This window comes from Pyxicephalus adspersus, chromosome 10 (assembly GCF_032062135.1).
Source record: "Pyxicephalus adspersus chromosome 10, UCB_Pads_2.0, whole genome shotgun sequence".
NCBI lineage: Eukaryota > Metazoa > Chordata > Amphibia > Anura > Pyxicephalidae > Pyxicephalus > Pyxicephalus adspersus.
In genome coordinates, this window is record NC_092867.1 from 3,358,285 (window position 1) to 3,386,222 (window position 27,938).

The following is a 27,938-nucleotide window of genomic DNA, read 5'->3' on the forward strand; positions in this document are numbered from 1 at the left end:
ATGAGCTGTACATTTTACCTCGGGGCACATACAGAGAATAGTAAATCACTGATGGTATTAATAGCGTGAACCTGACACCCTGAAGTTTTACAGTTTGGTGGTATACATTAAATATGCATTAACCCCTGATAGTCAGTAGGGTTCGGAGAGGGCAGCACTGTTTTTAGCTGCGACAAGCTTGTGTCATACCAAATTTGCCAGCACAGGGCTGAGACTTCTCTAGCATTTCATTCCAGAACATGTGCTTGTCTATGGCAGCTGCACTTCTCCTGACCTGAGGGGTTTCACTGAGTATGTGCTGCTGGGAACTAAAAGGCATACAAATGGTTTAATGTGCCCAAACACAAACTTACAACACATAATAAAGTCATAGAATCTTAACACTGTACTGTACACTGTAATAGACTGCTATGGTTTACTGATTTGTTCCTTACGTTACAGAAAAACATTAAAAAAATTGCCAACTGGTTGGATCATCAAGCATGTATCTGATGTATGTGTCTGATTCCAAATTAAAGCACTTTGTGTAACTGATTTGTTTGTCCCACAATAATTGGTTTAAATTATGTAATATATTTCCCTCAATGCATTAATTTGGCCTCTTGGTTTAATCTTCACATGTATCGTCATACTCTTTTTTTTATTAATGTTCAAGGACATTAAGAATTAGCGAGTCGAAAATCCAAATGTGATTGTATTATTAAGCCTTCCAAGTGTTAGTGTAACATTGTTTTGGGCCCTCAGAATGTCGGTGCGTAATTTTACTTGGACTGCATTGTTGTCAATAATGTGGTACCCCCAAGTTTCGATGTATTATTACTCAGGGAACCCAAAAATTACTGTAATATTGTTTTGGAATATTAAATTTCCAGCAGATGATTTTGTATAGCTAGAAACATACACAATCGCATGCCAGACTGCACATGACCTCTTAATGCCGTCGATAATAATTTTTTTGAACAATAACAGCTTTATTATTGTATTAAAATACAATTGTTGTTTTAATTTTGTAGAAGCCGGGTAAAACAGTTGACGCCATAATTTATGACATTCATTCACAGAGGGAAAGAGACATGTTTCGTGATACAGACAGGACAGACAGGTAAATAATAAAAGATTGTGCACATGGATTAGGATTGCATTTGGAAATTTTAGGGTATTTTTTATGCATTTCTGTTCTTGACTCCTCTATTGCTGTTGACAGATACAGAAATGAAAGGACGAGATCGCGCAGTCCAGTGAGCCGTTCTCTGTCTCCGAGGTCCCACACTCCCAGCTTCACTTCTTGTAGTTCCTCACACAGTCCTTTGGGAACTTCCAGAGCAGAATGGGGGAATGGGAGGGAGTCTTGGGGGGAGCAGCCGAACTATGGCAGATGGGAAGATGAACGTGAACAAGGTTCATGGCGAGATAATGGGGAAGAGAAGAGAGATAGAACAGACCACTGGGTCCATGATCGGAGACATTACTCCAGGCAGATGGATAAGCAAGAGATAGATGATCGCCATGATGGGTCACGAGGACACAGGGAGAAATATTGCAATTCTCACTCATCATCTAGGCATAAAAGAGGAGATGGGGAATACTACAGAAAGGAGTCCAAGTCAAAATCAGAGACAAAAGCTGATACACTTGGAAAAACTAAGAGGAAAGAAGAGAACAAGTCTCGAGACATAAAGGAAAGTCACACAGAAGATTCTAACAAGAAGGCTGGGTCAGAACCAAAAGCAAACAGAGAAGATGAAGCCAGCACCCAACAGATAGCAGAAAAGAGTAAGACGTCGGAGACAAATGAGAATGTTAAAGTAGACAAAGATGCTGAAAAGGTAAGCAAAGCATCTACTCTTCTACTTCCATATTACGGTCTCTAACATTCAGGTAACAACTTTAAATGAGAATCTTTATGTAATCATGTTCACCAAAGCAGATATTACCTTTCATAATTCTAACATCTGAAATCTATTTTCATTAGACTCCACATGGCATCATTACTTCCTTACACTATTCTACTAATGATCCCTTAATTTCATCACCTGAATGCAAGCTGTTCTGCTTCTGAAAACATAAAGCCACATCTGTAAAATCTATTCATGCAGCTCTACCCAAAAAATCACATTTATAACTTCAATGTTTTAATAATATGGACTGCTGAGCTACAGGAGCAACGTTTAGTTATAGAAAGAGACTGTCAAGCATTAGAGAGGGAGTGCTCAGCTACAGAGAGGCACAATAGTTATACCAAGCGACTGCTCAGTGGGAGATAGTCCAGTTATGGCACTGACCAGTTAAAGTCAAGGAGTGCTAGGTTAAAGAATGAAATTGCTAGGTTGTAGAGAAGAAATCGGGCCAGTTAGAGAGACACTGCTTGGTTACTGTGAGACTGCCCTATTACAGAGAGACATTGACCAATTACAACCAGAGGCTTCCTTGACATGTAGCTTCACCTTCAGTATATAGAGTCGTGTTTTGCCATATTTCACTGTTTATGCAAGGTATGAACAATGTTATGTATGTGTAGAGCTGTGTGATATTGCAGGCTTTACAAAAAACAACTTGCAACCCAATTTCAGGATTTACCTATCCCAAATCCATTTACCAAGTTGGTAGCCCAGAGTTGTGAAATATGAACACTAAGTTTTGTAGCTTCCTGTCCTGTCAACTGATCATCTGATACATGTTTGTCAGGCTGGAGTCAGGGAAGAGGAAATGAACCATAACTCAGTACCCAACAGAGCCGAGGGTGAAGCTGAAGATCCAGATACCCAACCTGTGATCAAGCCCAAAGTAAGTAGAGCAGAATTTACAGCTCTTATGTGGCTTCTGGTTTTTGATAAGGACACAAGACCAGATCACCAGTGATAAAGCAATGGCAATCATTTGTGAAAATTGTTGAAGTGAAAAAAAAAAAAATATCAATTTGGTTGATTTATGAAAGGAATATGAATATAAGCCTATTTTTAGTTATTTAAGAAATGTGAATTATCACTTTGCAGGGAAATGTGACAAAGACAACCAAACTATGTGCAAGGATTTTTGCTTGCAAATGATTGGATGATTAAAGTCAGCAAAGCTTCCGTCTCACGTGTTAAAATAAGCTAAACATAAGTTTTAATAATCTAATAAACAAATTTGAGTAAGCTAAACAGAAGATAGAACATTTATGAGGAAGTGAAGTTGCATGGCTGTACTGTGGCTATACTCTTTAAAAGACGCTACATTATTTTAAAGCACAGCAGTGTACTTTACAAATGTGCATTGTGCCTCATCGGCTGCTTTCAAGTCTAATAGAAAGGAATAGGGCTATGGGGGGAAAAGGCAAAGAAATATCTGTCCAAGTCACATGGCCATGTCTCCTCTAGACAAAGCTGTCAGTTATTTTATAAATATATTTAAAAAGCTGAAACTTTAAGGCGTCACACAACCTTCACTGATAGGTCTGATATTGATGTTACCAAGCAAAAGTGACAAAACAGTGGCATAACCACCCACTGGACCCTTTATAAATACCCCATAGTCTCTGCAATTTGTTTCCCTTACTTGAATTAAATATAAATCTTGACCATCAGAATAGTTTCTGCCTAAATTATCAATGCACTTTGCTATTTCTGCCAGCTCCATGCTAAGTTCTCACTCAGGAGATATGTAAAACTCTGGCCTATGGACTGAACCCAATACAAAGTATGGTATGTAGGCTAGAATATAAACATGAAGACTTTGGCCCTACTGATCCCTTAATTTAATCCTCCAAGCCTTTACCAGAGCTACTAACATGCCATTTAATCTAATAATAAATCAACAATTTGCCGTGTTAAACCAGCAGTCATTAAGAGATGGTATTGCATGAACTTAAGCATTTAGGTCCTAAAAAAAGAAGTGTACCCATTGATGAAAATGATCCGTTGACTTGTGTCCCAGCCTATGTTATTTCATCTGTAGCTGTCGAATTTGATATATAGTTGACACTGGTTTGCATAGCTGTTGTGTAAGGAAATTGCCCTGCATTGACCTTGTCTTGTAGCTTTGCACAGTTTCTTTCTACGTGTTTTCTACATGTATAAATTACTTTGCATGACTTCCCTTAGCAATATTAACTCACAGAGACATATGACGGGTATATAAGCCTGGCAGCATACAAACTTTCTACAGTCTGCGTTCCTAAATTATTCTATATATGGATCAAAGTTGTAAAGAGACCTGGCAAGCTGTAGACTTTTCTCAGGTAGCAAATGGTATATGATCCGTTTGTACTTAATGAATGTTTGTTTGGCAGAAAATGTTCTGGGAATACCTCCAGCTCCATCTCTTTCTAATCATAAGCTAACGGTCAGATGGAGACACTATCAATATCTGTGGGCAGACAAAATGATTTGGTAAGCACGGACAGTAGCTACGATGGCAGCACTGAAATTCCTTTAGGGCACTGATATACAGATTACTAAACAGCCAGACCTGACAATGCTGCAACAGATTTAATGGTTCGGGATTATTTTTTCTCAAGGCTAACAGACTGCTTGAAACATTATAGAACCTAAAGGTAATATTTAAGACTTGGCGGCACCAGCTGTGAATCTTGCTGCAAATAATTTTGCTGATGTACAGGCATACCAAGGCATTTTTAATTCACTACAGTCATAGTGCATACACTCTAGACTGTACATATTTAAGGTATAAAAGTATTTCCCTGTAAAAAAGAATTTCTTTAAAACACATTTATAGTTTAGAGAATGCAGTGTAAATGTATTTAGGACAGTACACCTATTTAAAGGGATATCATAGTGTGCACCAAAGCTTTAAGCAGCTTTAGGCCCATTTTTGCAGATGCTTGCTATTATCATTTCTCATGATACACATTACCAGAAAAATAACCTAATAGAACTAAAGCAGTTTTCCAGAGGAGGAGCAGAAAGAGAAGCAATCTTTCTGCCATGCAGATCACAAAACAGTTTTGCAAAAAATGCGTATAGAGTTCTTGTATATGTTAACATTATTATATGGAAAGATAATTATCATTGTTTTCTTTATAAATAAATCATTCACTTGGCAATGATGAGCACCAATATCAATCTGTACCTTTACTATGTCTGTACATCTCCTGTGATGGTACAAACAGGGTAAGGTAATCCCGGCAGGGTACATATACCACCAAACTATATAGCAAAATGCCACCAGTATACTGCCAGTAATGAAATGCAACACTGACAATACATCAAAAAAGCTTTTATATCTTATGGGGTTTCTTCTGTGCTGTGATAAAAGAGGCTGCCAACGATCCAGCTGATAAGGCACACAGCTATCGAGAAGTCCATCCATGTATGTTTGGTTTTAAGTGTTCAGACTTAAGTCAGTGACCTCGAGATTCCTTAAAGTTTAAGTGTGAATGTCTTTCTCTGATGTGCTCATTAATAGGTGCCCACCATTTCTTCCCCAAACAAACAACATTAATCAGGTGCTGCTCCTATAATAGTAACCGGAGCTCAAAAACAGATTAAACATCTGGCCCTTGGTTTATGTCACCATGTTCCTGCTGTGTCTAGAGGGTGTCCCTCAGGTGTGCATATGGACATTAGAAAGAGCATACTGCTAACTTCTGTATTCTCTGCCTCTTTTATTGTCAGTATGCCTAAACCATGCCTTTTTCCCAAAAACTCACAACGGTGCCAAATCTTTTTACTATTCACACTGGGGAAAGGTTAATATGTTGGCAATATGCAATAAATTTGCTACAGCATTATTAGTGTGCTAACAGGATGTCTGTACACTCCACAGGAGCAGGACTGGGAAAGCGGAAGTGAACTGGAAGGAGAGAGCTGGTATCCAGCAAACATGGAAGAACTTGTGACAGTAGATGAAGTTGGAGAAGAGGATCTAATAGTAGAACCGGACATCACTGAACTTGAAGAAATAGTTCCAGTAGTTCAAAAGGACAGTGACAACTGCATTCAGATGTGTGCACATGCTATTGATGCTGTGGATTTACAATGCAGATACCAAGAGAGAACCAGGAGTGAATGTTCCATGAGCTGTGCTTCCCTGAGACAGAGTCCAAGCTCTGACAGTAGCTGCTGTGAGACAGCTGCAAATGTTCCTGATGTCACTGTGAACCCTGAAGAGAGAGTTGATGCAATGGATGAATGTGCAAAAAGTCCAAACAGACTCTCAAACAAAGAACCCACTAGAGAGGACCCTGGGCACACTATGGACCCTCTGACTCCTGAATATACAGAAACGACTGCTTTAGATCATTATATGAGAACAAACTCCCAATCAATCAGTAACATAACCACAATGGATGAGCAAATCCAAAAGGAAAGACGGAATAAAAGAGAGCATGAGAGTCCACTATCTGGTATGTTATCGACAAAGTGATCATATTTGAAGACATGAGTAGCATAGAAATATATTGTACATCACCTGAGAAAGCATGGACTTCTGCAGTGGTCACATTAAAAGTGTCAGAAAACCATGCATGTAAAAGATTCAGGAGGAATTCCCACACTGAAACATTGTGTAAATCCTATTGTCGTGTAAAATACTGTTATACAGGAGATGATGTGAAAAATTATGTTTATTATCTCAGGAATCAGGCTAAAAGCTTCAAGGAAAATGAACAAAGCTTCATACTATATACAGCTTATATATATATATATATATATATTTATTTATTATGCCATGCTTGGCCCGTCTCTTTCTTTTGATTTTTTTGGGAAGCCTTTAGGCCAGATAAGGCCTAGCCAGTAGTTCGTTCTGGCCTAACGCCCCCTGGCTGTTAGGGGGCGTTAGGAACTACCGGAGCAACGGTGCCGCCTCCTTGCTGTTGCTCCCCTATTTACCGCGGCCGGTGGTAATACATCTGCGGTATCACCGCGGTAAATAGGGAACGCTCCTTGAAGGTAAATCCCTCTCCTCCACAATGCATACGGAGGGGAGGGATTTCACTTCAGGGGGCGTTCCCTGGTGGTGGGCGTAGCCATTAGGGCGGGAGAGAGAGTCCGGCCTAGTGTGCTTCCACCACCCCTGAAATGGCCTAGTGGCCATAAAAGTTTGCCAATGGTTGAGAATGACATATCACATTCTTTGGAGTAAGATGCCCAGGTGACTGGCTCTTCTTAAGTCATCTAACTATCAATATTTTAGGACAATACTGGATTCTGATTGGGCAGTGGCTGGACTGATATAAGCTATGTCCCTGAATAGATATAATGTAGGGATAATAAACTATTTCTGTGTTATTTGGATAAATAAATAATGAACTCATGTCTGGATAATGTATTGGTCTGGGGTAGTGTAGAAGTTTGAAGAGGGTGTATGTATTATTCCCAGGCAGTCATCTGAATGATTATGCTTAGTGCTCTATATTTGGTGCTGTAAATGTCCACATTTTACACCACGTGCCCACTCACGTCAGATTCACCCTCACTGATGGACTGAAGAAAGCAGCTGAACTATGGTCTCATCACTTTTCCAGAGCCTACTCTTTATTCCAGTCTAGTTATCCTATTTGTGGGGTATTTCTTTACCTCCCTTAGGCCACATTTGATGAGCCAGCCTGTCTCACAGCTACATTAGGAGAATCAATTAAGATATTTCTGGGATGGGTAATACATTGTGGTTAAGCACTCCGGGCAAAAACGAAAATGGTGCACTTAGGCTAACTTAGGGGACATCAGTACAAAGCTACACAGGACACACAATAGCTATTAGATATAACCGGGGTGTCCATGTTACTAGATGTCTAAATTAGTTTATTATATCTGTTTTATATATTAAAAGATTAAAAAGTATTATTTAAAAGTAGTACTTTATCATCTTTTTTTATCTTTAAAACAATTTGGATATTGTGGCATCTAGCAATACATGGGGGCCCTGTGTTGTTTTTTATATACCTCATTGTTGCATTTGTTTGCTTTTTTATATACAAGATGAATAGAAAGGATTCTCTACATGTATAAGTGTGTAGGAGGTTTGTTTTTTGTATTGGTTTCCATTTGTTGGTAGAGCATGTTGCACAAATTTTATGTATTTTTGCGCTTGAATTCATTAGCTTATATTACTTTATGAATCCATATATCTCAAGAGGACAAAGTGCAGGGTGAACCCTTTGGTGGCATGAAATTCACAGAGACAGTGATTCATAAAACCCTAAACCAAAAACATTTTAATGTGCAAATGTTGCTGAGAATATTGAAGGTGGCCTGCCCTACATATAACTCTTTTTGGGTTGTGAAGGGTAACCCTAAAAAATGCAGTAGGAAGCTGTTAATGAGAATGGGACCCACTTGAGTTTGTTGGCAAAACAGTAACATTTTCCAGTTTCTTAGTTCATAGCATTAAAAAAAAAAGAGAAAAGATTTTCCTACCGGCTTTCTGATTTAAATCATTTTCTATCATCAGAAGTGAAATCTCCTGAAGTACCAGAACTGGAAGCCAAAGAAATGAATTCTCTGCCTTCCTGGGATCAGGACAATGTGTTTACTGAGCTCAACATCCCTCTGGGTATGTACACTGCATGCATTTATATTTTTGTTTTTATAATAAGGAAATGGCATTACTATATATTCATTTTTTTAAAAATCCATTTTTATGCATCCCATTTGAAACATCGTAAACATTTTTGTATTACTGTATTTGACATTTTAGGTATCACCAATGTGTTTTTGTGCATTGCTGGTTTAGCCACAGGTTCGGCAAGTTCATTTTACATAAAATATAAATAGCCATGGACATGAATAATAAATAGAAAATCCACCATGCATACAGTTAGCATTAATTATAAAACACACAGCTGCATGCAAAAATCATCCTCTCCTCTTAGAAAAACATACAAAAATGCACACCTAGCCCAATGGATCACTTCAAAATCAAATTACAGCATATACAAAAAGCATTTAAAATACAAACCCATTAAAAATAATTGGAATAATCAATTAGGCTACCCTAAGGTTCCCCTCACACCAAAACACTAAGACTTACATGTACCTAACCGCCACGTACTGATAATACTTTAAAAGGGTCTCTGCAAGACCAACTTTTCCTGAACCAAACTATACCAGTGTTGAAAAATAATACTGGAAGGCTAGTTATAATTAAAACAAGAAAAAAAAACACACATAGTAATATTGTTTTTTTTTTTTTAAGGTGTGGAATTTGTGGTTCCAAGAACAGGCTTCTACTGCAAACTATGTGGACTTTTCTACACCAACGAAGAAGCAGCAAAAACATCTCACTGCCGAAGTCGGGTGCACTACAAAAACCTTCAGGTATTTATTCACTAATAAACTTTTAATAAAAAACAAAGTCCACCCTCCTGCACTCCTGACCCCTGTAGGTGGATTCTGTCTGGTTTTGAAAATAAAAGGCAAAATATCAATACTACTAAATGATTATTATTCTGTGAAGTTTTGCCTTTAAATGAATGGGTATTGCCAATATAATGATAAGATTACAGTTGTTTTCCTTTAACAGTAATCCTTTAATAAAATCCATGTTTCTGAGCACTGTACTCAGCTTATTTTCAGTGTGCTCGCTAATAATTTCCCAGCTGAAAATATTGAGCGGTGCCAGTGACAAGCAGCTGGTGTGAAAAGAGCAGTGAATGAAAGCTGCTAATAGGTGCTGGGTCAGCACAGGCACAACCCTCCACACAGCTCATGCACACTCTTCTTTTAAGGAGCAACATGTCTCTTGCTAATTCCCCACACAGTGTTCAAACCAAGATAACAAGACCATGAGGCTATTTTGGTACACGCTGCTCATGTTTTAGGAAGCTAACCTTGAATATATTAAGAACCTTAATACATGGTGCAAAAATCCTTAACTTTTACTGACCTGACTTTAAAAATCCTAAAATCTGTGAAAAATAGCAACAATGACACAGAAAACAGAAAAGTACTCATGACAGTAAAGAAATGGAGACTCAAAGGGCACATGTAAAATACAAATACAAAGTACCTTAAGATTTGAGCATGTGCTTATCCATTCTGCTGGGCTCTAAAGGTTCCTTACAGATATTTGAGATCATGATATGTACCCGGGGTGGTTGTTTACACGGATTGGGGGACATACATAGGTCTTACAGTTGCATATACTGGGGCTGGTGAACATTAAATAGCGTTTGGAGTTTTTTTCAATCTTCACAAAGCTCTATTCAGAGGATTCTGCATGCAGTGAACCTTTCTACAAACACAACAGTGATCTGCTGCTGCCGATTCCTCACTAACATATAACAGCCGTATGCCACATCCAAGATACATCCCATAGATCTGGCCAGGGATGCATCTTTTATTTATTTCTCCCCAGTATTGTGTTTTATTAAGAGAAGTGCAGTAGACTAAGCTTTGCAGAGGACAATTAAGCTGCATACACACTTCCAATTTTTATGGTTGGTAAACGAACGACGAACGATCCTGCACGATATCTGCGAACGATCGTATGGCACCGATCCTGTACCTACAGATAACGTCACGATCGTTCAAAGATATTGTGCACACGATAGATGCGATCGTTTGAACGATACAGGAAGTGACGTGCACCACAGGAAGTGAGCGAATGTTCGCTCACCACGCATGCTTAGACCATGGACGATCACTGAACAACCGTACACACGATAGATGGTCAGCGATCGTCGTCCAATCCGATCCGCCAGTCCGGTCGTTCATTTCCAACGACTATCCTCGTTCGTCGGCGTCATTGGTTACTTTTTTTATGAACGATTTTTGGCCAATCGGTCGTTCGTCGTTCATTTCCAACGATAAAAATTGGAAGTGTGTACACAGCTTAAGTATCTTTGTAGGCAGATCATCAGAAGAGCTGCCTCTTGCTTCTCCTGCCTCCTGAGTTGTTTACAGCACTGTGATAGAAGCACATTGTTATGTTGTATAGAAGAACTGTTAAGTTGTATCTTGTCTTCTTTACCTAATCCACCATGACCTGCACTGACTGGGTGACAGTGGGTCCTTATAAGGATTACTTAGGGGCACAAGCAAATGCGATTTTTTTCTTAAACATTATTTCCTATTTATTGCATATTTAAATATTCCTAACAATCGGTGAGGGATTTTTTTTTTGTAAAGTGAGAATACAGTTTGTTGCTGAACTTTGCATGCAAAGACATTAGGTGAAGAAGTTGGTGGATATATGTTAACATTGTTGTGCTCTTCAACAGGGATATCTAGGTAAAGTAACATATAAATTGGCAAGCTATAGATAGCTTAGACTGAAGTAGATGCATGTACTATAAAGCGTTTCATCCTCAAAAAACTTTGCCCCCAGTAGTCCAAGATTCTCAGATGAGTTGCATTTTGTTTCCAAAAATGATAACAGAGTGTTACATGATGGGCAAGGTGTGTAATGGAGTGTATATTGCAGGAAAGAAATGACTGTTTTCCATTGCTGTATCGGGAACATAGAAAACCAGTTTAGAGTCCTAAAAATGGCCAGGGAAGGTGTTGGATACCCACTATCCTGTTTAGGTTTTTTTACTTGTGTAAGGGAAGACACAGGTATGCTGTTTAGGCTAACAGGCCCAGGCAATGCTGAAGCCTGTGTGCAACTAATCAAATCCAATTTTTGCTTTGCTGAGTTCTGGTTAGCAAGTCTGGTTAGCATTTCTCACTTAGAGCAGCTGCTGTTTATATTAGAAGACTGACAGGCTGCCAAGTCCCTGCTGCCAGAGAAAATAGTGGTAGATGAGATAAAATGTCAATGTCTGCTGTAAGGTAAATTTTGTCCATAATGCCTGCAACTACTGAGGTTAGTGAGGGGTCATTTGCGGCTCTTCTAAAGCTTTAGAGAAATATTTCAATGTCTGTAGCCTGGGTATAGGTGCATTTTATGGATGGGCAGATGTATGTCTGCTGTCAGTACTAAGCAGTTCTCTCATCAAGACATTTCCCTATCTTGTTTGTGTATATGGCCAGTATTAATGTTTGACTCATCTCATATATCCTCTTACCTTAGACAAAAACATAATAAAACACTTAGCGCTCTATTTATACAGCAGCAAATCTGACATTCTGATTCATTGCTTGGTGGAGAATCTATTGCTTTGTAAATAGACCCCCTAAAGTACACCCATGTTACAGATTTATTCTCTGTACTGTATAGTGTAGTATATTGAGACAAGTAAAGGATAAAGGAAACCCTGATTTTGGGGAGGCATTTTCTTTGTTCCCTTTGTAGGGACACCATGCACAAGGACATTCCTGATAATATCCTTTTACATTGGTTATATGTCTGTAAGTATCACTGAACAACTACATACCCTTCCAGAACACAACCACAACATTCTGAGCTAACCCCCCAATCTCCAGTGCCTTAAATATTCTGTTTTCATGTTCTGCCAGCTTGTCAGCGTGTGATATATCAATGGCGGTGGAATAGTTCAGCTGCTTTTATGGCTCTTAATGCCAAGATTAAGTAAAAAATCCAAATATAAACGCTCCTCAAACACCTGTATTTCAATAAAACGGTGCCTGGTCATAGACCAGAATAAATAAAGGTTTTCTGTGTGGCGTAATTGTGCAAAACAGCAGAGTTCAGCAGTTTGGAGAATGTAACATCTAGCACAATGTACATTGCAGCAGCTTGGCATATGTGACTCTCCAAGTCTAGTGAAGTGGGTGATCAAGCAAACTTGCAATGGATTTCTTAAAAAATCATTTTCTATTAGTTGGCAAATATTTTTAGTCCTGGACCAGATACACTTCAGATTTGCTGGATCACCCAGGTTCTCCCATGATAGTCTATCTTCTTCAGTCTTGGAGAGCTTTGATACATCAGGGCCAATATGCGGTTTCATTGTGCATGAATGCTACGGGAGCCAGAGGCAGTTGCATTTTAAGGAGAAGCGCAAAGGTCCCACTCTTTGGTTCCTTCTGCTGAGCCTTATACTACTATTGGGTTGTGCAGTAACATGGGGGGTCAGAGGATTGAACCACAGAGGTTCCAAGTCAACGAGATTACAGAGGAACAGGCATCTAACACTTCTGGAAGTGTCAAGTTCTGGGGAGTTTTCAGCCTGCATAGTGTTTGATGACAGCAGAGATTGGCAAGATATTAGATAACGTTTGATCTTAAGATTCTTTGCAATGAACTAAGAGAGAAAATGGGAGATTGGTTTTGCATATAATAACCAAATGTTCTGTGTGATTTTCTAAACTATGTGAGAAAATTATAGTTGGAACCTACTATGCTGCTTTTATTCCTGCAAATGTTAAGAAAACATGGATATTATTTGGTCACTTGACTTTGCATTCGAAAGCAGCAGAGAGATTTCACATATTATACTCGCACTCTACTTGGCAAATAAGCACTTTAAATAGGCTTTGCATGGTTATTTTTTAGGCCGTTTTGATCATTTATGGGAGTTGGCTCTTAATGTGCCAAGCAATGCAGTGATTGTCTTAAGTTGTTAAGATGCAAGGAATCAAGAGCCTGGCACTATTGATAGATATATGATAGCAGTGGCAAAAAGCTTTGTGTATTCCCGCAGGCCCGGTCTGCAGTGATACACTTGGTTAATCTGAGATATCCCACCTTATGAAATGTTGTTTCTCATTAAATCCATAAGCTCAGTGCTAGTGAGAGCGAAGACAGATGCTTTCACTTAAAGGGTTTAAGTGGCTGACACTGGCTGGGCTTTCCCCCAGGACAAGATGTTACAAGACAGTTGGTGTACTTGTCATTTTTAATAGGTCTCTGTTTTGTGCTGTCATTATCCCGGGCTAAAATATGAGGCTCAGAGCGGCAGCGGCCAAAATCTAAACTGAGCAGACATATATCAGGGTGACTTCAACTTTGGCTGTTTCCCTTTACACACCAGTGCGTCATTTCAAAGATATTAGAATCATGTCACAGCGTGTCATTTGGGAAAAGCCTGTATCTAAAGCTTTGTCTGGCCCAGGGGTCAGCAACCTTTACTATCAAAAGAGCCATTTTGCCTCCTCTTCCACTAAAGAAAAATAGTCTGGAGCCGCAAAACATAACACAGTTTATAAACTTTTAAAAGTTTTAATATTTTTTTAATTTTACCTGTTACAACAAGTGTGCATGTGTAGGCCTGCTTTGAAATAAATTAAACACTGAACTATGCCCCTAGAAGCCTCCAGCTTCTAACGTATCATCCTGTTACATTAGCTGGAGGCTTCTAACGTAACAGGGTAGATTTTTTTGATGGGCAGAGTTCTTTATGTTCTGACGATGCCTTAGCGATGACATTTTAAGGGGTGTTAGCCACAGGTGTCCCTCATTTGCAGCTTTAATTTTGTTCACCTGTACCCCCCAATCCTAAGTAATTGGGGTTCAGGTGCTAGAAGCCTCCAGCAATGTGTAACAGGGTAGATTATTTTGATGGGCAGAGTTCTTTATTTTCTGACGATGCCTTAGCGATTCAATTGTAGGTGGTGTTAGCCATAAGTGTCCCCCACTTGCACCTCTATTTTGGTCACCTGTACCGCCTCCCCCCCGTTCCAGAGAAATTGGGGTTCAGATGCTAGATGCTTCCAGCAATGTGTAACAGGGTAGATTTTTTTGATAGGCGGAGTTTTTATGAATTTTTAGGAGGTGTTAGCCACAGGTGTCCCGTATTTGCACCTCAATTTTTTTTCACCTGTACCCCCGTTTCCAGATAAATTGGGGTTTAGGTGCTAGAAGCCTCCAACAATGTGTAACAGGGTAGGGGTTTTTTGATGGGTGGAGTTTTAGGGAGGTGTTAGCCACAGGTGTCCCCCACTTGCACCTCTAATTTTGTTCACCTGTACCCCCTTCCTGTTCCAGAGAAATTGGGGTTCAGGTGCCTCCAGCAATGTGTAATGGTAGATTTTTTTGATGGGCAGAGTTCTTTATGTTCTGATGATAGCCTAACAATTAAATTTTAGGGGGTGTTAGTCACAGGTATCCCCCACTTGCACCTACATTTTTGGTTTTGTACATCTCCCCATTCCAGAGGAATTGGGGTTCAAAGGAGGGGGATGTCATTGTACACACCCATTTGTACACCCCCTGTGGTAGATTTATTTCACTGGTAGATTTTTTTCATTAGAACACCAGGTAGGGAATCCCCCTCCTCCGCAGTGTCTTGGGAGGAAGGGGATCCCCCATCAGAGATCTCCCCGCGGCAGCCGAAGGGAGCCACAACAAGGAGGCTGAAGAGCCGCAGGTTGCAGACCCCTGGTCTGGCCCATCGAAGCAACCGTGCCAAAAATTCTTTATATTTTTTAAAGGATATCATAAAACAAAAGAAATCTTTAATAAGGGTGAGAACATTATATCTGTTTATGCCACGAAAGGTATGATGTTTTGTCTTGAATGTTATTTTTAGCGGTTTTGACTCTCAGCCAAGACGTCAGCTGTTACCATGGAAATGTTATACCGAGATAAGATTTTCCCTTATTAAAGGACTCAAACTTTCCCTACAGTGCCAAAAAAAGGATTGAATGCCATTTTAAACATGGTAAACTAGTCAAGAATGTTTGCTTCAGGTAACCCTGTTCCTCTGGGCGATATAAAATGCCTGCTAACACAGGGAATGTAGTGTAGTATGTAGTAATGTTTCACTAGGTGGATACAGGACATTGTAAATTAGTATAATGATATATAAGTACAGATGCTCTCTAGTAAAAGACATATAATTTCTCTTGTCAGTTTTAGTGTATGAAGACAAAGCTCTTTATTGCTCCCCCTCTCCTGTAACAAATCTCTGGCAATCAGATAGCAGCTGTGAAAACTCCTAACACAACAAATGCTAGGAGGCATATTGGAAGAAAAAAAAATTCTGGCTCTTAGCATTTTTTTTTTTATACACTGGCTGTGGTTTATCCGTGTTGTAGTGTGGCTCATTCCAGAAATTCACAAAAGAGACAAACCACATGCACACAGGTTACAAAATCAGTTTCTGCCCAGAGTGTGAAGAAACCAAAAATGGCAGCAGCAACTATTTGGGGGGGGGGGGCTGCGGCTAGAGGAGGGGGCACAGAAGGTAAGAAAATAATAAAGCTCACATATGTGATGCATACATCATACAGCCAGCCCATTACAGAGGAGATGAAGTATAGTTTCACATGCATTTTTACACAGATTTTCACAGCTGCTATCTAGGAATTGCTAGAAAACTGTGACATAAAGAGGGTAGAACAATATTACAGAAGAAGAGAATTGTACTACATAAAGAAGAGGGTAGTACAATATTACAATATCTATGCGAAGGTTCTGGTAGATGGATTAGCAAAGAGAATGACATGGTTTATTTTAATATGGTACCAAACACTAATAAGCAAATGTGTTTAATGCAGGCCAAAAAAATATATATAGTATAGGAGTTGTATAAAAAGGCTTAGGAGAACTTGTGTAGAAGGATTTATTATTTGAGTCCCAAAAAGGATTTCTCCAACTCCGTTCCTAAAATTTCACATTTCACACTAACTTGCTAATGTCTTCTATATATGATTGGCATAATAATGATTTTTTCAGATTTGTTGCAAACATTGTCATCACCTTTCTTAATGTCTTTACATTTAATAAATAGGATACAATATGTATTTACCCACAATCCAGGACCAACGCAGCAATAACACACAACACAATATTTCAAATCCGGTGCAGTAAATAACCTTGCATCTTTATATTCAGCAGAGATAAATATGTCCACATAACTTAAACAATGTTGTATGAAGGTTGGCTGATTATTTTTTTAGTCACTGGAATCTGTTTTCTGTTTACTCTCCAGAGTTACTTGTCACGATTGGCGGAAGTAGGTCCAGAAAAGAGTGAGGCAGAGAAGTTGGTTCCACAGCAAGATGATGTAGGAATCGTTCCCCAGTTTGAGAAAAACAGACCGTAAAGATGTGAAATAAACAAGATGAACGAGAAGATGATGTGATATTGTCAGCGGAGGACAAGGTTGTATGAAAACTGGAAGAATTTTATTGAAGGAGCCAGAGGAATGGTAGTTCAAGATGACAAACATGCCCGTAATTCAATGGGTAAACATGTTCACAGCCAAATTAGTGTACCTCAAGTCTATGACTGCTGTCTAAATCTTCATTGGGGAAATTATCTCCATCCCCACCCACCAGTCAAGAAATGCTTCACTAATGAAAGACTTTGTGATCTATAAAGTAGTTGTGATTTTATAGCCAGCACTGGTCTGTGAAAAGTCTGTGCTCCTTCCTCAGCACTTCTGATTATAAACCGATTATACAACCAAAAATTCCTCACTGACTGTTAACCAGGAGAATATAAGGGAAGATATCTTACCAGAATGATGGGCAACAAGATTGGTAAAATGTAGTCTGTACAATGGGGGATCTCTACTATAACTGGAAACAAGATGTCCGTGTGTGTGGGTTGGATACCGAGTGTTAAGATGAGCACCAACTCTGGCTCTCACACGCACATTGTGCCACAATGGATCTTTTATCAAATGACTCAGGGATTTTATTGTTTTCTTACAGAGTGTAGCTAATTCAGATATATCATATTCTTATGACCAGTACCTCGGAGTACAAGTGCACTGAAGTGATGTAAAACTAGGTGCAGATGTTCAGAATGGAAGTACCACTAATAATCATGAAAGGCCAGGACTGCTAATAATGTGACTGCATCTCTCTTTCCAGTATGTTGATGGATGGGAGTTGTGTGGTTTCTCTGCAACAAAGTACGTTCTTGTGCAAGCTGGGGACATGCATCACATATAAGAGAGACTCAAGTTTTCATAACTGCCTTGCGTTATCACTAAGATTATTTTTACATTGCCAGCACAAAGCTGTAGTCCTATTGCTCCAAAAAAAAAATACTAAACAGAAGCACATTTCTAATAAGTTTCTAAAAAAATTAAAAAAACAAAAATGTTGCTATATATAATTGGCACACAGTAGATATAACAAAGAACTGTGTCATGTTCTCATATTGTAAATCCATCTGGAGAATTTTATACAGCTTTTCTGAACCAACATGTCTCCATACAGACTGCAATACTCATCAGCCACATGAGATGGCCGTACAATAGTGGCACTGATAAAATGTCATTATCTGCTGACAATAATGAGGAGTCAGATGATCAAAGATTGATCAGAGTACAGTGTGCATAAGCAGTTCTGTTTCAGTCATATATTAGTATGTTACTATAGCTTTATTTTGTCTGGCTTGGCACGTAGGCTTTTCTGGCATTACCACAAAGTACTAACTGGTCATTATGTATATAGTATTGCAACAAAACTTTAAAATGTGAATTTTATTTTATACTGCTTTTAAATAACTGGTTCACTGGGATCTTTATATGTAATCCAAAACACAAAGTATTTATAGAATTTTTATATTGTTACACCAGGAGCTTGCACTCATATGATGTATATCCTCTCTGGAAACAATAATAAGTACAGAATCACTGATAAAGTTAACACGGAATTATTTTAACTGTTTTCACAGAATATTCCCGAGTCTCAGTACTTTCCTGTCCTACAATGAAATAGCCCTTCCAGAAAGCCCTATTGAAGTATTCTAGTTCACCTACCCTAACCCCAGATAAATGCAGCTTGCAGGTCAGATACCGGCCTATTCACACCTGGGGTGTTGCAGTAAAGCATGCAGGATATTAGTGTCTCATGAATTTTGAAAAAAATAGGTTTAAAAAAAAAATAATCAATTGAGCGATGTATAAATCATGCGCCGTAATCAATGGCGCGCCGTTGGTATAATGGAAACGGCCCGCGAGGAGTAGCGAAATATTCCGGAGGTAAAAGAGGAAAAACCGAAATTTGGAATGGGGTAACTATGGGGCCTAATGGATAGGCAACTCATTAAACGAGTTGTACCCAAAACTAAAAATTGATTTTAGCTTGAAATAAATTCATAAAGATATCTAAATGTGTCACTGACCTCTTTGAAGGTTCACATTTGCCAACCCAGAGGCTGAGATGGTGAATCTCTTCTCATAAGGTTTGCAGTAGGGTGCTTATATTTGGCAAACAATACTTTCCAATGTTCCTTTATAGGGCTAGTTAGTAAGACAAATATGTGACAGACAAGGCCTTCAACATTTGTGATGTACGGCAGCTCAAGAAATAATCAGGTAGAGAAAGATCATCACAAATATTGTCCACTTTTTTTCCCCGTGATAAAAAAGGTCCGAAATACCAGTTCTAATTTTAAAACTATTATCGCCGCTTGCTGGCCCTTTATATTGATAAAAAGGTCAATATTTTTTTTAACGAAATGTCACAGTCAGACTTACAAATGCACAGATATGTTAACACAAAATGAACTTCACAACAGGACTTCCTAGTTGTCCTGAGCCCTGCATACACTAGAGGGCAGTGTGTTACTAAAAGATTGTATACAATTACGTTAATGAATGTTTCTATGCAATGGTTTTTGGTGTCTCACCAAGGCTTTAAAATTATTTTATTCTTAAATTTAAAAATAGACATATTTGCTCAGGGCAAGCACAAAAACTAAAAAAGAGGAATTTACAATACACAGACTCCGACTTATCACTTGTACCTGTCACAAGGGAGGCAGCTGATTTATTGACTTGCCTGGTATTGATATGTAACAATGAAATTGTTGTGCAAACACATCAATAGCTACTAGTCAACTGCTAGCATAAATACTACAAAAAAAGCTGCTTCCATGGTGTATTAGAGAGCGGTACCAATTAGTTGCAATTTGCTGCTACAGTGAGCGGAGTCTGTATCACTACAATCTCTTCAGGAACGGAGAGGCGAGTCCCAGATAAACTCATCTTACTGTTCCTGTGGATATCTGTTGAGGGATTTTCTGTCCTGGGTTATTGAGGCTTGCAACTGGTAAACGATACTTGAACTGGACCAGAGAAACTATTTATTAAATTAAAAAAAAACATGTTTATTTAAATTATGGCTTATAAACAGTTGAACATTGAAGTCTGTCACAAGTGTTCTTCACTTCTTTTTCTTCACAAAGTATTTTAAATGGGGTTTGATAATTATTTTAATAAAGAGGATTTTCATGCATTTGGCTGGCTTGTTTATATGTGTGATCTCATGTTTAGGGGAGTACTGGATAAATATTAGGGGTTTGTTTATAAAGAATTTAATTTGACATTCACTGAAATATTCCCTGGTGGAGAATCTTCCAGGTCCATGTGTTTCAATAGTGGTAATTGATTCTCCACCAGAAAATGTTTCAGTGAATATCAGATTCCCCTGTGTGGACATTTATACCAACCTAACAGCTAAATATATATCCAGCATGCCAACTGTTTAATTTTACAAATGTTTTGTCTCTTTTTGTGATTTATGCACCTCTGCCAAACAGCACAGCCTGGAGGGTAACAAAACATTCAGTGTAACAAATAAGAAACATAGCGGTGTCATCTCTTTGGCCCAGCCTGATGATTGGATAACAAAGGAGAAGAAACTCTGATTAGTCTTTTCTTACTGTGTTTGCTACGTTATATGCTGGTTATCTTTCACTACATGTGCATGCAGAAGAACCTGATTGGCTCATAATGTTACTGCTATATATAAATGTATATATAGAAACAAGACGACACATTTACAGCCTGGTTGCATGTGTGGTGTCTCATGCTGGCTAGGTATTTACCTTTAAATAGGCAATACCTGTACCATCGACCTTCTTCGAGTGTATAGGAAGTTACTACTTTTGCACAAAAGCTGTAAAAACAGTGGGAGTCCATGGCCAGTGAAAAAAAGGTTCAATGCAAAAAGCCCCTAGGTAGAGTTTTACCTTAAAATAGATTAATGGGATTAAACTGAAGGTGCAGTTAAGTTTTGATTCAATAAACAGTTTTTTAAAGTGAATAAAATACATTATGTTGGATTACAATAAACTTTAGTTAAAATGAGTGACATCTTAGCAAACTAATACGTGTACAGTCCTGGATGATTGTTATTCTGCTCCATGGCAGAATGCTGACACAGAAAAGCCCGCTGATAAAGACTGGGAACTCTAATCTCCAACCCACATGGTTGATTAAACTGTACAGCAATAACATGGGCTGGAGTTTGGACTTTCTACATTTAACATTGCTTCTTCCTAATCCCACAACCTGCTATTTACCACCCAGAAATCAGATGATTTGTGATATATAGCAGAAGGCGGTGGGCAGGTCACCACAATCAGGATTGGAAACTGCAGTAGATGAACAAGTGTCAAGGTCAATGAGTGTTCAACCCAGCAAATGATTGTTTTTTTTTACTCAAAGTGCACGTGTTTAGCCTATGGGCATTCAATTATTTCTTAGCAAGCAGTAAAAGAGCTTTAAAACAAGCGCTGACCTATCTAATAAGCCACTGTGTTATTCATTCTCCAATATCCTCAAAGGCCTCAAATGTATATTCAAGTCAAAGTCAGGTTTCAACAACACACAACAGCCATTCACATCTCGAATATTTGCATATATATTCCAATGCCTAAAAAAGCTTAACAATTGTTGGTTCAAACAAATCATATCAGTACAGCATGGAGGTCTGAATGCCATGAGTGCCTCTAGTCCTGGTACCTCAGAGGGTAGGTAGCTTTAGTTCACATAAACATCTCAGTGGCCCTTTTACTGTAAAATCATGTTTTCCCCCGGTCGCAAAGGTCACCGCTACGGTTAGCTTGCAGAAGTACTCATTTTGTTGTGCTCATTATTTACACAAACATGAAATATGTTGAGATACAGTATGTAGCACGGATACTAAAAATCACAAAACGACCACTGAAGCGATCGCATGGGTTTCCAGTCTTCTAGTCACTCAACAGCAAATCAGTCCAACATACCAGCTGGCCCAAGTAAAGTTCCTGAGTGTTTGTCCCTAGTTCTGTCTGCAGATAGGGAAGCCAGGGGGTGTCCCACCAAATCCCAATGTAGGTAATGGTGCTTATAGGGAAATATGCAGGGTGGTCATTGACCTTTTTAGATCTATTCCATGTTTCTCCTTGGGAATGTCAGCCCTCATATCGTTTTCTTATGACAATAATGGGAAATCTGTGTTTGCTAGTTATCTAGCTGTCTAATCTGCTGTAGATTTAGCATGGAGAAGCAAGGCCTGGGAAAGATCACAGCGGATTCCCTTTTCTTCCTGTTAGTAGAACTCTCAAATTCTCATCATTTTAGAACTCTTTGCACTTCGACTTGAGGATAAAGCTCACAAATAGCTGCTTGCATTTTACTGAAACATGACCCGTTGTAGAGAGCTCCCAAGCAATACTTCCTTGAGGCTCCACCATTAGCCACATCCCAAATACTGCAATTATTAAAGTTTTATTATAATAAAACACTGGTGAATGTTTCTCTTTGAAGAGTTCTATAAGAGCCAACACAATTAAGGCAGAGTTTGAAAGTTCTGTGGACACCACATTACCCATGGGATTCAGAACCTTCACTGCAGTCCTTATGATTCCATTTCCAGCTTGCATTGTCAGCATAAAAAACAAACAAATTATATGCTAATTATTTAAGTGCTTTTTTTCCAATCTGCTGTAATGATTGTTGGCCGCACACCACCCGCTACCCAGCTACTTTAGTGTTATTGCTCTTCACAATTATTTTTGATACAACCCAACTGCTGAATATTTTTACACTTTCCCAAAAGACTTAACTATGGGTAGTTCTAAAATTAGCACTCTGCCCACTTAATTAGCAATTTGTGAAATTTACTGCCGTGGGATTGTATCACTTAACACCCTTTTTCTGTCAAATAATGCTAACAAAAAAGTTTTGCTTCCTTAAAATGAAAAATTTGTTGGTTTCCTTGGGATTTTTGTATCCGGATGCCCATTCTGGGAGTATATTTACTTAAAAAGAAATTCCTGTAAAAGAAGTGTGTACATATCTTTCCTTCGGCCCGAGCTGCTGATCACCTTTCCCCAGGTGAAGCTGATTTAGGGACTGTCAGGCTTCTGGTCCCATGCTGTACTTGATTGGTTCCTCCTGCCAAACTCACAGGCTATAGCGATGACAAGGGGTTCAGCAAGGGCATTCATTTGGGGCCACTGCAGATTTCCCTTCGTGAATGTAAATTAGAGCTATAAATGGGAATTATTTTTCTTTAGAACTCACTGCTGCTTAGGCTCTCTGTACCTGCACAATACAATTTATTATCAGTGCTTTGCTATCCTGGGAGTCACAACGTTTTATTGTTCTGATTTTAGCTCCATAAAGAATGTTACATGCAGACCATCACTCCCTCCCTGCATAGTGTTACCTCTAATTTAAGCTAAATGATCCCAGTCTACTAAACCATGTCTGGGTAATGTAAAGGAAATTTCTTTACATTTTTGCATTCTCAATATATAAAAGGTTAGTTGCCATTTCTTTTATAGTACCAATAAATATAGGAAAAGCAAACAAAATAGACAGCTATAACAAAACAGCATTACATTTCACAAAATCCAAAGAAACTATCTGACATTTACGCCATGCACGCAGAGATTTCCTAAATCTGTAAGGAAAGTGAAAAATGTGACCTTTATGAAACTTTGCATTGCAGCTTACTGGTCTCTGTAAATGTCATTGCAGGTAAAATGAGGCAGAGGAAAGAGTTGAGAGTTATTTTTCTAAGACATTACAAGACAAGTTACCCAGTAATGTTCTCTATTTTGTTAACCTGCTGACACATTCACATATTTAATCAATGGAGAGATATCATAGGTCTGGTCTGCAGTGCCACTCAGCAGATGGGCTGTGAAGTCAAATATATGGAAATATTGTATTCTGGTAACCGTAAGGGCTTATTACCTCTATTATAGTATGCAGTATATGAATTCATATTTTTGTATTTCAATAGCCCTTAATTGTATGGAACGGCACTACTGCAGGCAAAAATCATATACAAGTAACACTGTATTGTAAACTTTTTTTTACAAAAGAAAAGGCTGTTTTGTCGACATCTTAAAGTGCAACACCAGGAGTGAGTTAAACATACCCTGTACTGTAAGGATTTTAGGTCTAGAAGAACTAATAACACCAGAATTCCATGGAAGAGGTTGCTGGGGGTTCCTTGAGCAATGAGCAATATATGATTCTCAGGTCAGTTTGAGTGACCCCAATGATCTTTTTGGCTTTTTCCCAATGGCCAGCAATGTAGGAGGAATTCTTCATCATTGATCACCACACTAATGTACTGTGAGCTGTGGATACAGTAATTAAGCTGTCATAGGTGGTGAATGCGTCCATAGCACCTACCTCATTATTATTTTTTTTTTAATAAAAAAGAATTTAAATAGTGCCAACATATTACGCAGTGCTGTACAAAATCGATAGTCATGTGACTAGCTGTCCCTCAGAGGAGCTCACAATCTAATGCCCCTACCATAGTCATATGTCTTTAATACAGTCTAAGGTCAATTTTGGGGGAAAGCCAATTAACCTACCTGCCTTTTTTTTGGAATGTAGAAGGAAACTGGAGTACCCAGAGGAAACCTACACAAACACTGGGCAAACCTGCAAACTCCATGAAGATAGAGTCTTGGACGAGATTTGAACCTGGGACCTAGCACTGCAAAGGCCAGAGTGCTAACCACTGAGCCACCGTGCTGCTTATGATGCGAGGTTAGTATTTCTGCAGAATAAGCAGTGTGGTCAGTCTATAATGATCATCAGATTACAGGGAAACTCAGAATACAAAACCGGTTTGTTATTGGGATTATCAGACTGCAGAATACATGTAATTTTTTATACTTGCCCTAAATTTAGTTAAACTGTTTCTGTCTCCACACCCTTCTGTCCTCTATCCCTCAGATTTAGGGATACCTCCCCCAGCTCCTAGATTGTAAACTCTTCGGGGCAGGGTCCTCTCCTCCTCCTGTGTCACTGTCTGTATCTGTTTGTCATTTGCAACCCCTATTTATTGTACAGCGCTGCACAATATATTGGCCCTATGTACATCCTGTTTATTAACCTCCTTGCCGTTAAGCCCGACCTTCGTACGGGCTCTAAAAAGTTGCTCTTTTCGTTAAGCCCGAGATTTTCCATACATTAAAATCCCCACTTAACAAGGGGGGGTTGCAAAGAAAAGATCTCAGGGGGGTCGGTGACAGCTGAGTTTATGGAAGGTGAAGGTAACCAGGGCATCCCGAAATATGTAACAATATTAAAAGAAGCAAACCCCCCCCCTCTGCTTTATTTTTCATGAAATTTTCCTTCTTCCTACATTTACTACATGATCAATTCTTAAAACAGTATTTTGGGGAAAATACGGTTTAGTGAAAAGAAACAATCTCTATCAACTAAACTGTACACTGACACACACATATATGTCAAATGTGCAAACAAATAAATAAATGACAATGGAATGCTTAATATTGAAATCCTGCGTCCATGCACAGCAAACGAGCAAGTAGATTGTGTGCAATTGTTTGTCTTAAATTAAACAGCTAAACTCACATAGGAGTTTGGAAATTCAGTCTTAATTTGCTGTATCTGCAGAAGTTTATCTTTAATTTTGATTCTTTAGTTGTGTATGGGGTCAGAAGCTATTTGAAGTTTGACATTTGTTAGTTCTGCTATAATAAACATTGGGCTCTATTTTTTTTCCCTTTACTCTCCGAGCAACCAAGTGTCATCATATAACTTCTCCCAGCTTCAGTTACTGCTAACTAACATTGTCTGTTAATATATTGCACACTCTGAAGCTGGGGGAAGGCATATGATGACACTTAGTTGCTCAGTTAGTAAAAAGTAACTTTGTTAAAATAATCAACAAAATTCCCCAGTGATATGACATGCATCCTTTTATGAGACATTGCTTGGAGTTGGGCCTAAGCTCTGTACCATGATGGAGGGGATGATATTGTCAGGTTCTCCGGGTATTTTGTTGCCAGCTGGGACAGAGGAAGCAATGGCAGGGAACTGTTAAGACAAGTATTGGTGGGGTGTAGGTAAAATTGGTGTCAACGTTTCACCAATACCCTGGCATTCTTTAAATTTAATTATTTATAGGTCATTATGGAGATCCTAAAGAAACAATCTGGCACAAAACACAGAAGTGGACATCCCTCTGCAGCTTGGCCTGCATTTTATAAATTTTGTGTTTCTCCGATAGGGCGGTGATGCCGCCATGTTGCTCCATACAGTCGCCAAGTTGTCACTCATTAGCTACAACACCAGGGTCAGAGGACAGGAGCAACAACAAGGTGGCAGACTGGATAGCAGCTGAAGAAATACCCAGTTATACTAAACGTTTCTCGAAATAACAAAGCAAGATTTTCAGCAACAGGGGCACAAGCTATAAAAAGAAAACACCAACAAATGTGCCTTTGGTATATTTATTATGTAATAAAGGAACCTGGTAAAAGTACCTCTGAGACAAGTACATCTAAAATACTTGAATATAAACAGAGCAATGCTTGTGCTGGTATAAATATATATACAGAAAAAGAAAAGGCAAAAGGAAAAGGTTAAAGCTTCGGGATATATTGAAAAATACATTACCTGTTACCAGTAACAACTAGGAAGCAACCTGCTGGCCTTACAAAAGCTGCTGGCCCCAGACTATGGCCTATGCAGCTATATCACAAATCTATCTATCTATCTATCTATCCCTTAACACACCCGGACTATAAATTTGTATTAGTATTGTATGTATGAAGAAGTAATGCTGTAGCTCACAATAAAATATTAAAAAACACAGATGAGATATCTTGAAATATTACCCATCGTTCTCATTGTGGGAAAGTAGGAAAGAGGTGGAGTGCTGGATCATTTATAAGAGTTCCTAATTACGTGTCCCATCTGATATAGGGAAATTCCATTCAGGCATCTCTCCAAAAAAACATGGACCTTGGCTAAGGACAAATCTCATATCAGATTAACCAGCTGTGGACATTGAACGTCCTGCACACACCCCAAAATAATTAAAGCGCAAGTAGTGCAGGTTGTAATGGCAAAGTTGCTGCTTTAAAAAAATGGACCATCAGACCCAGGTTTATACACAGGCACGGGGATACAAAGTAACATTACTACTTTTGTATTAATTCATATGAGCTTACATCTACTTGTCATGTTAGTTACAGCACCCTGACAAGTAAAAACAAAAAAACTACTAATTTCCAATAATTTTCCCTTAACTCCTTTTTCCCCTTAGCTTTTTTTCTCTGTTTATTTCTATCTTTTGAACCCTTAGCATTCATCTTTTATTTCCCCTTTATATTTATTGCAATGATCCCTAAACAATTTAGGAATAAAACAAACAAAAAAAGAAATGTTTTGTACCAGAATCATTGTTAGGGCTATGTACACGCGTCGGATGATTCTTGTGGGATAGTCGCCTCAGGGGCGATATCGGACGAGAATCTGACGCGTGTACAGCGCTTATCTAATGTCATTCATGTTTCCATTCTGGCGGATCCATGGACATAGATCAAGGAGCGATCGTAATAGAAGTGAAAGGAAGAGAGCACAGCGGGGTGCCGCACTGTCATTCTCCCCTTCCCCATAGAGCAGATCGGCGCTCTATGTACAGCACTCGTGAAGTCTTTCAGGATCGTGAAAGATAGACAAATGGGTTATCTTTTAAACCAAACACTGAAATGGTGATGATTGGGGATCAGATTGGCTTTTGGAAAGAATTGTTGTCATTTCAAGTGTTTGCAGCATCTTCAAAACTACCTCTCAGGGTTTTCACACCCTTTACAATGGCACAAAAAACACGCAATGATTGTTTTTTTTGGGGGGGGGTTATAACACTTTGGTAATCAGAGAAGTCAGTGGAGAATGATGTGCAAAAAGATATGTCTGCCTTTCTTAAAGATGAGCGCCAACTTTCCTTCAGTCTTGCACAATTGTACCGGCTCCTCCCCTGTATTAAATTGCTGCATGCATCTCACTATGTGGATTATAAACTGCAGCAAGTCAGACCCCAACCTCCTTTCCTGGCTGAAAGATGTCTAATATCATTAAGCCCCTCCCCAGTCTGGCTGTCCCTGGCCCGACCTTTCAATTCATTGAATATTAGATC

The 27,938-nt window shown here is 38.9% G+C and overlaps 1 protein-coding gene and 1 long non-coding RNA gene across 4 annotated transcripts in view; one reads left to right on the forward strand and one right to left on the reverse strand.

Moving 5' to 3' along the window:
- The window catches only part of RBM20 (RNA binding motif protein 20), a 113,940-nt gene extending 95,313 nt beyond the window's left edge, over positions 1 to 18,627 (forward strand). For 2 of the 3 annotated variants that reach the window (XM_072423875.1, XM_072423877.1), the window contains exons 8-14: positions 1,014 to 1,102; positions 1,205 to 1,826; positions 2,686 to 2,784; positions 5,767 to 6,346; positions 8,392 to 8,493; positions 9,136 to 9,257; positions 16,721 to 18,627. In XM_072423875.1, the coding sequence (XP_072279976.1) occupies positions 1,014 to 1,102; positions 1,205 to 1,826; positions 2,686 to 2,784; positions 5,767 to 6,346; positions 8,392 to 8,493; positions 9,136 to 9,257; positions 16,721 to 16,834 (1,728 nt within the window). In that variant the 3' untranslated portion in view covers positions 16,835 to 18,627. The remainder of the gene's footprint in view (positions 1 to 1,013; positions 1,103 to 1,204; positions 1,827 to 2,685; positions 2,785 to 5,766; positions 6,347 to 8,391; positions 8,494 to 9,135; positions 9,258 to 16,720) is intronic. The other variant, XM_072423876.1, reaches the window with a different exon arrangement.
- Positions 1 to 27,938, reverse strand: part of LOC140339278 (uncharacterized) — a 79,344-nt gene that overhangs the window by 46,698 nt on the left and 4,708 nt on the right. The window lies entirely within an intron of this gene.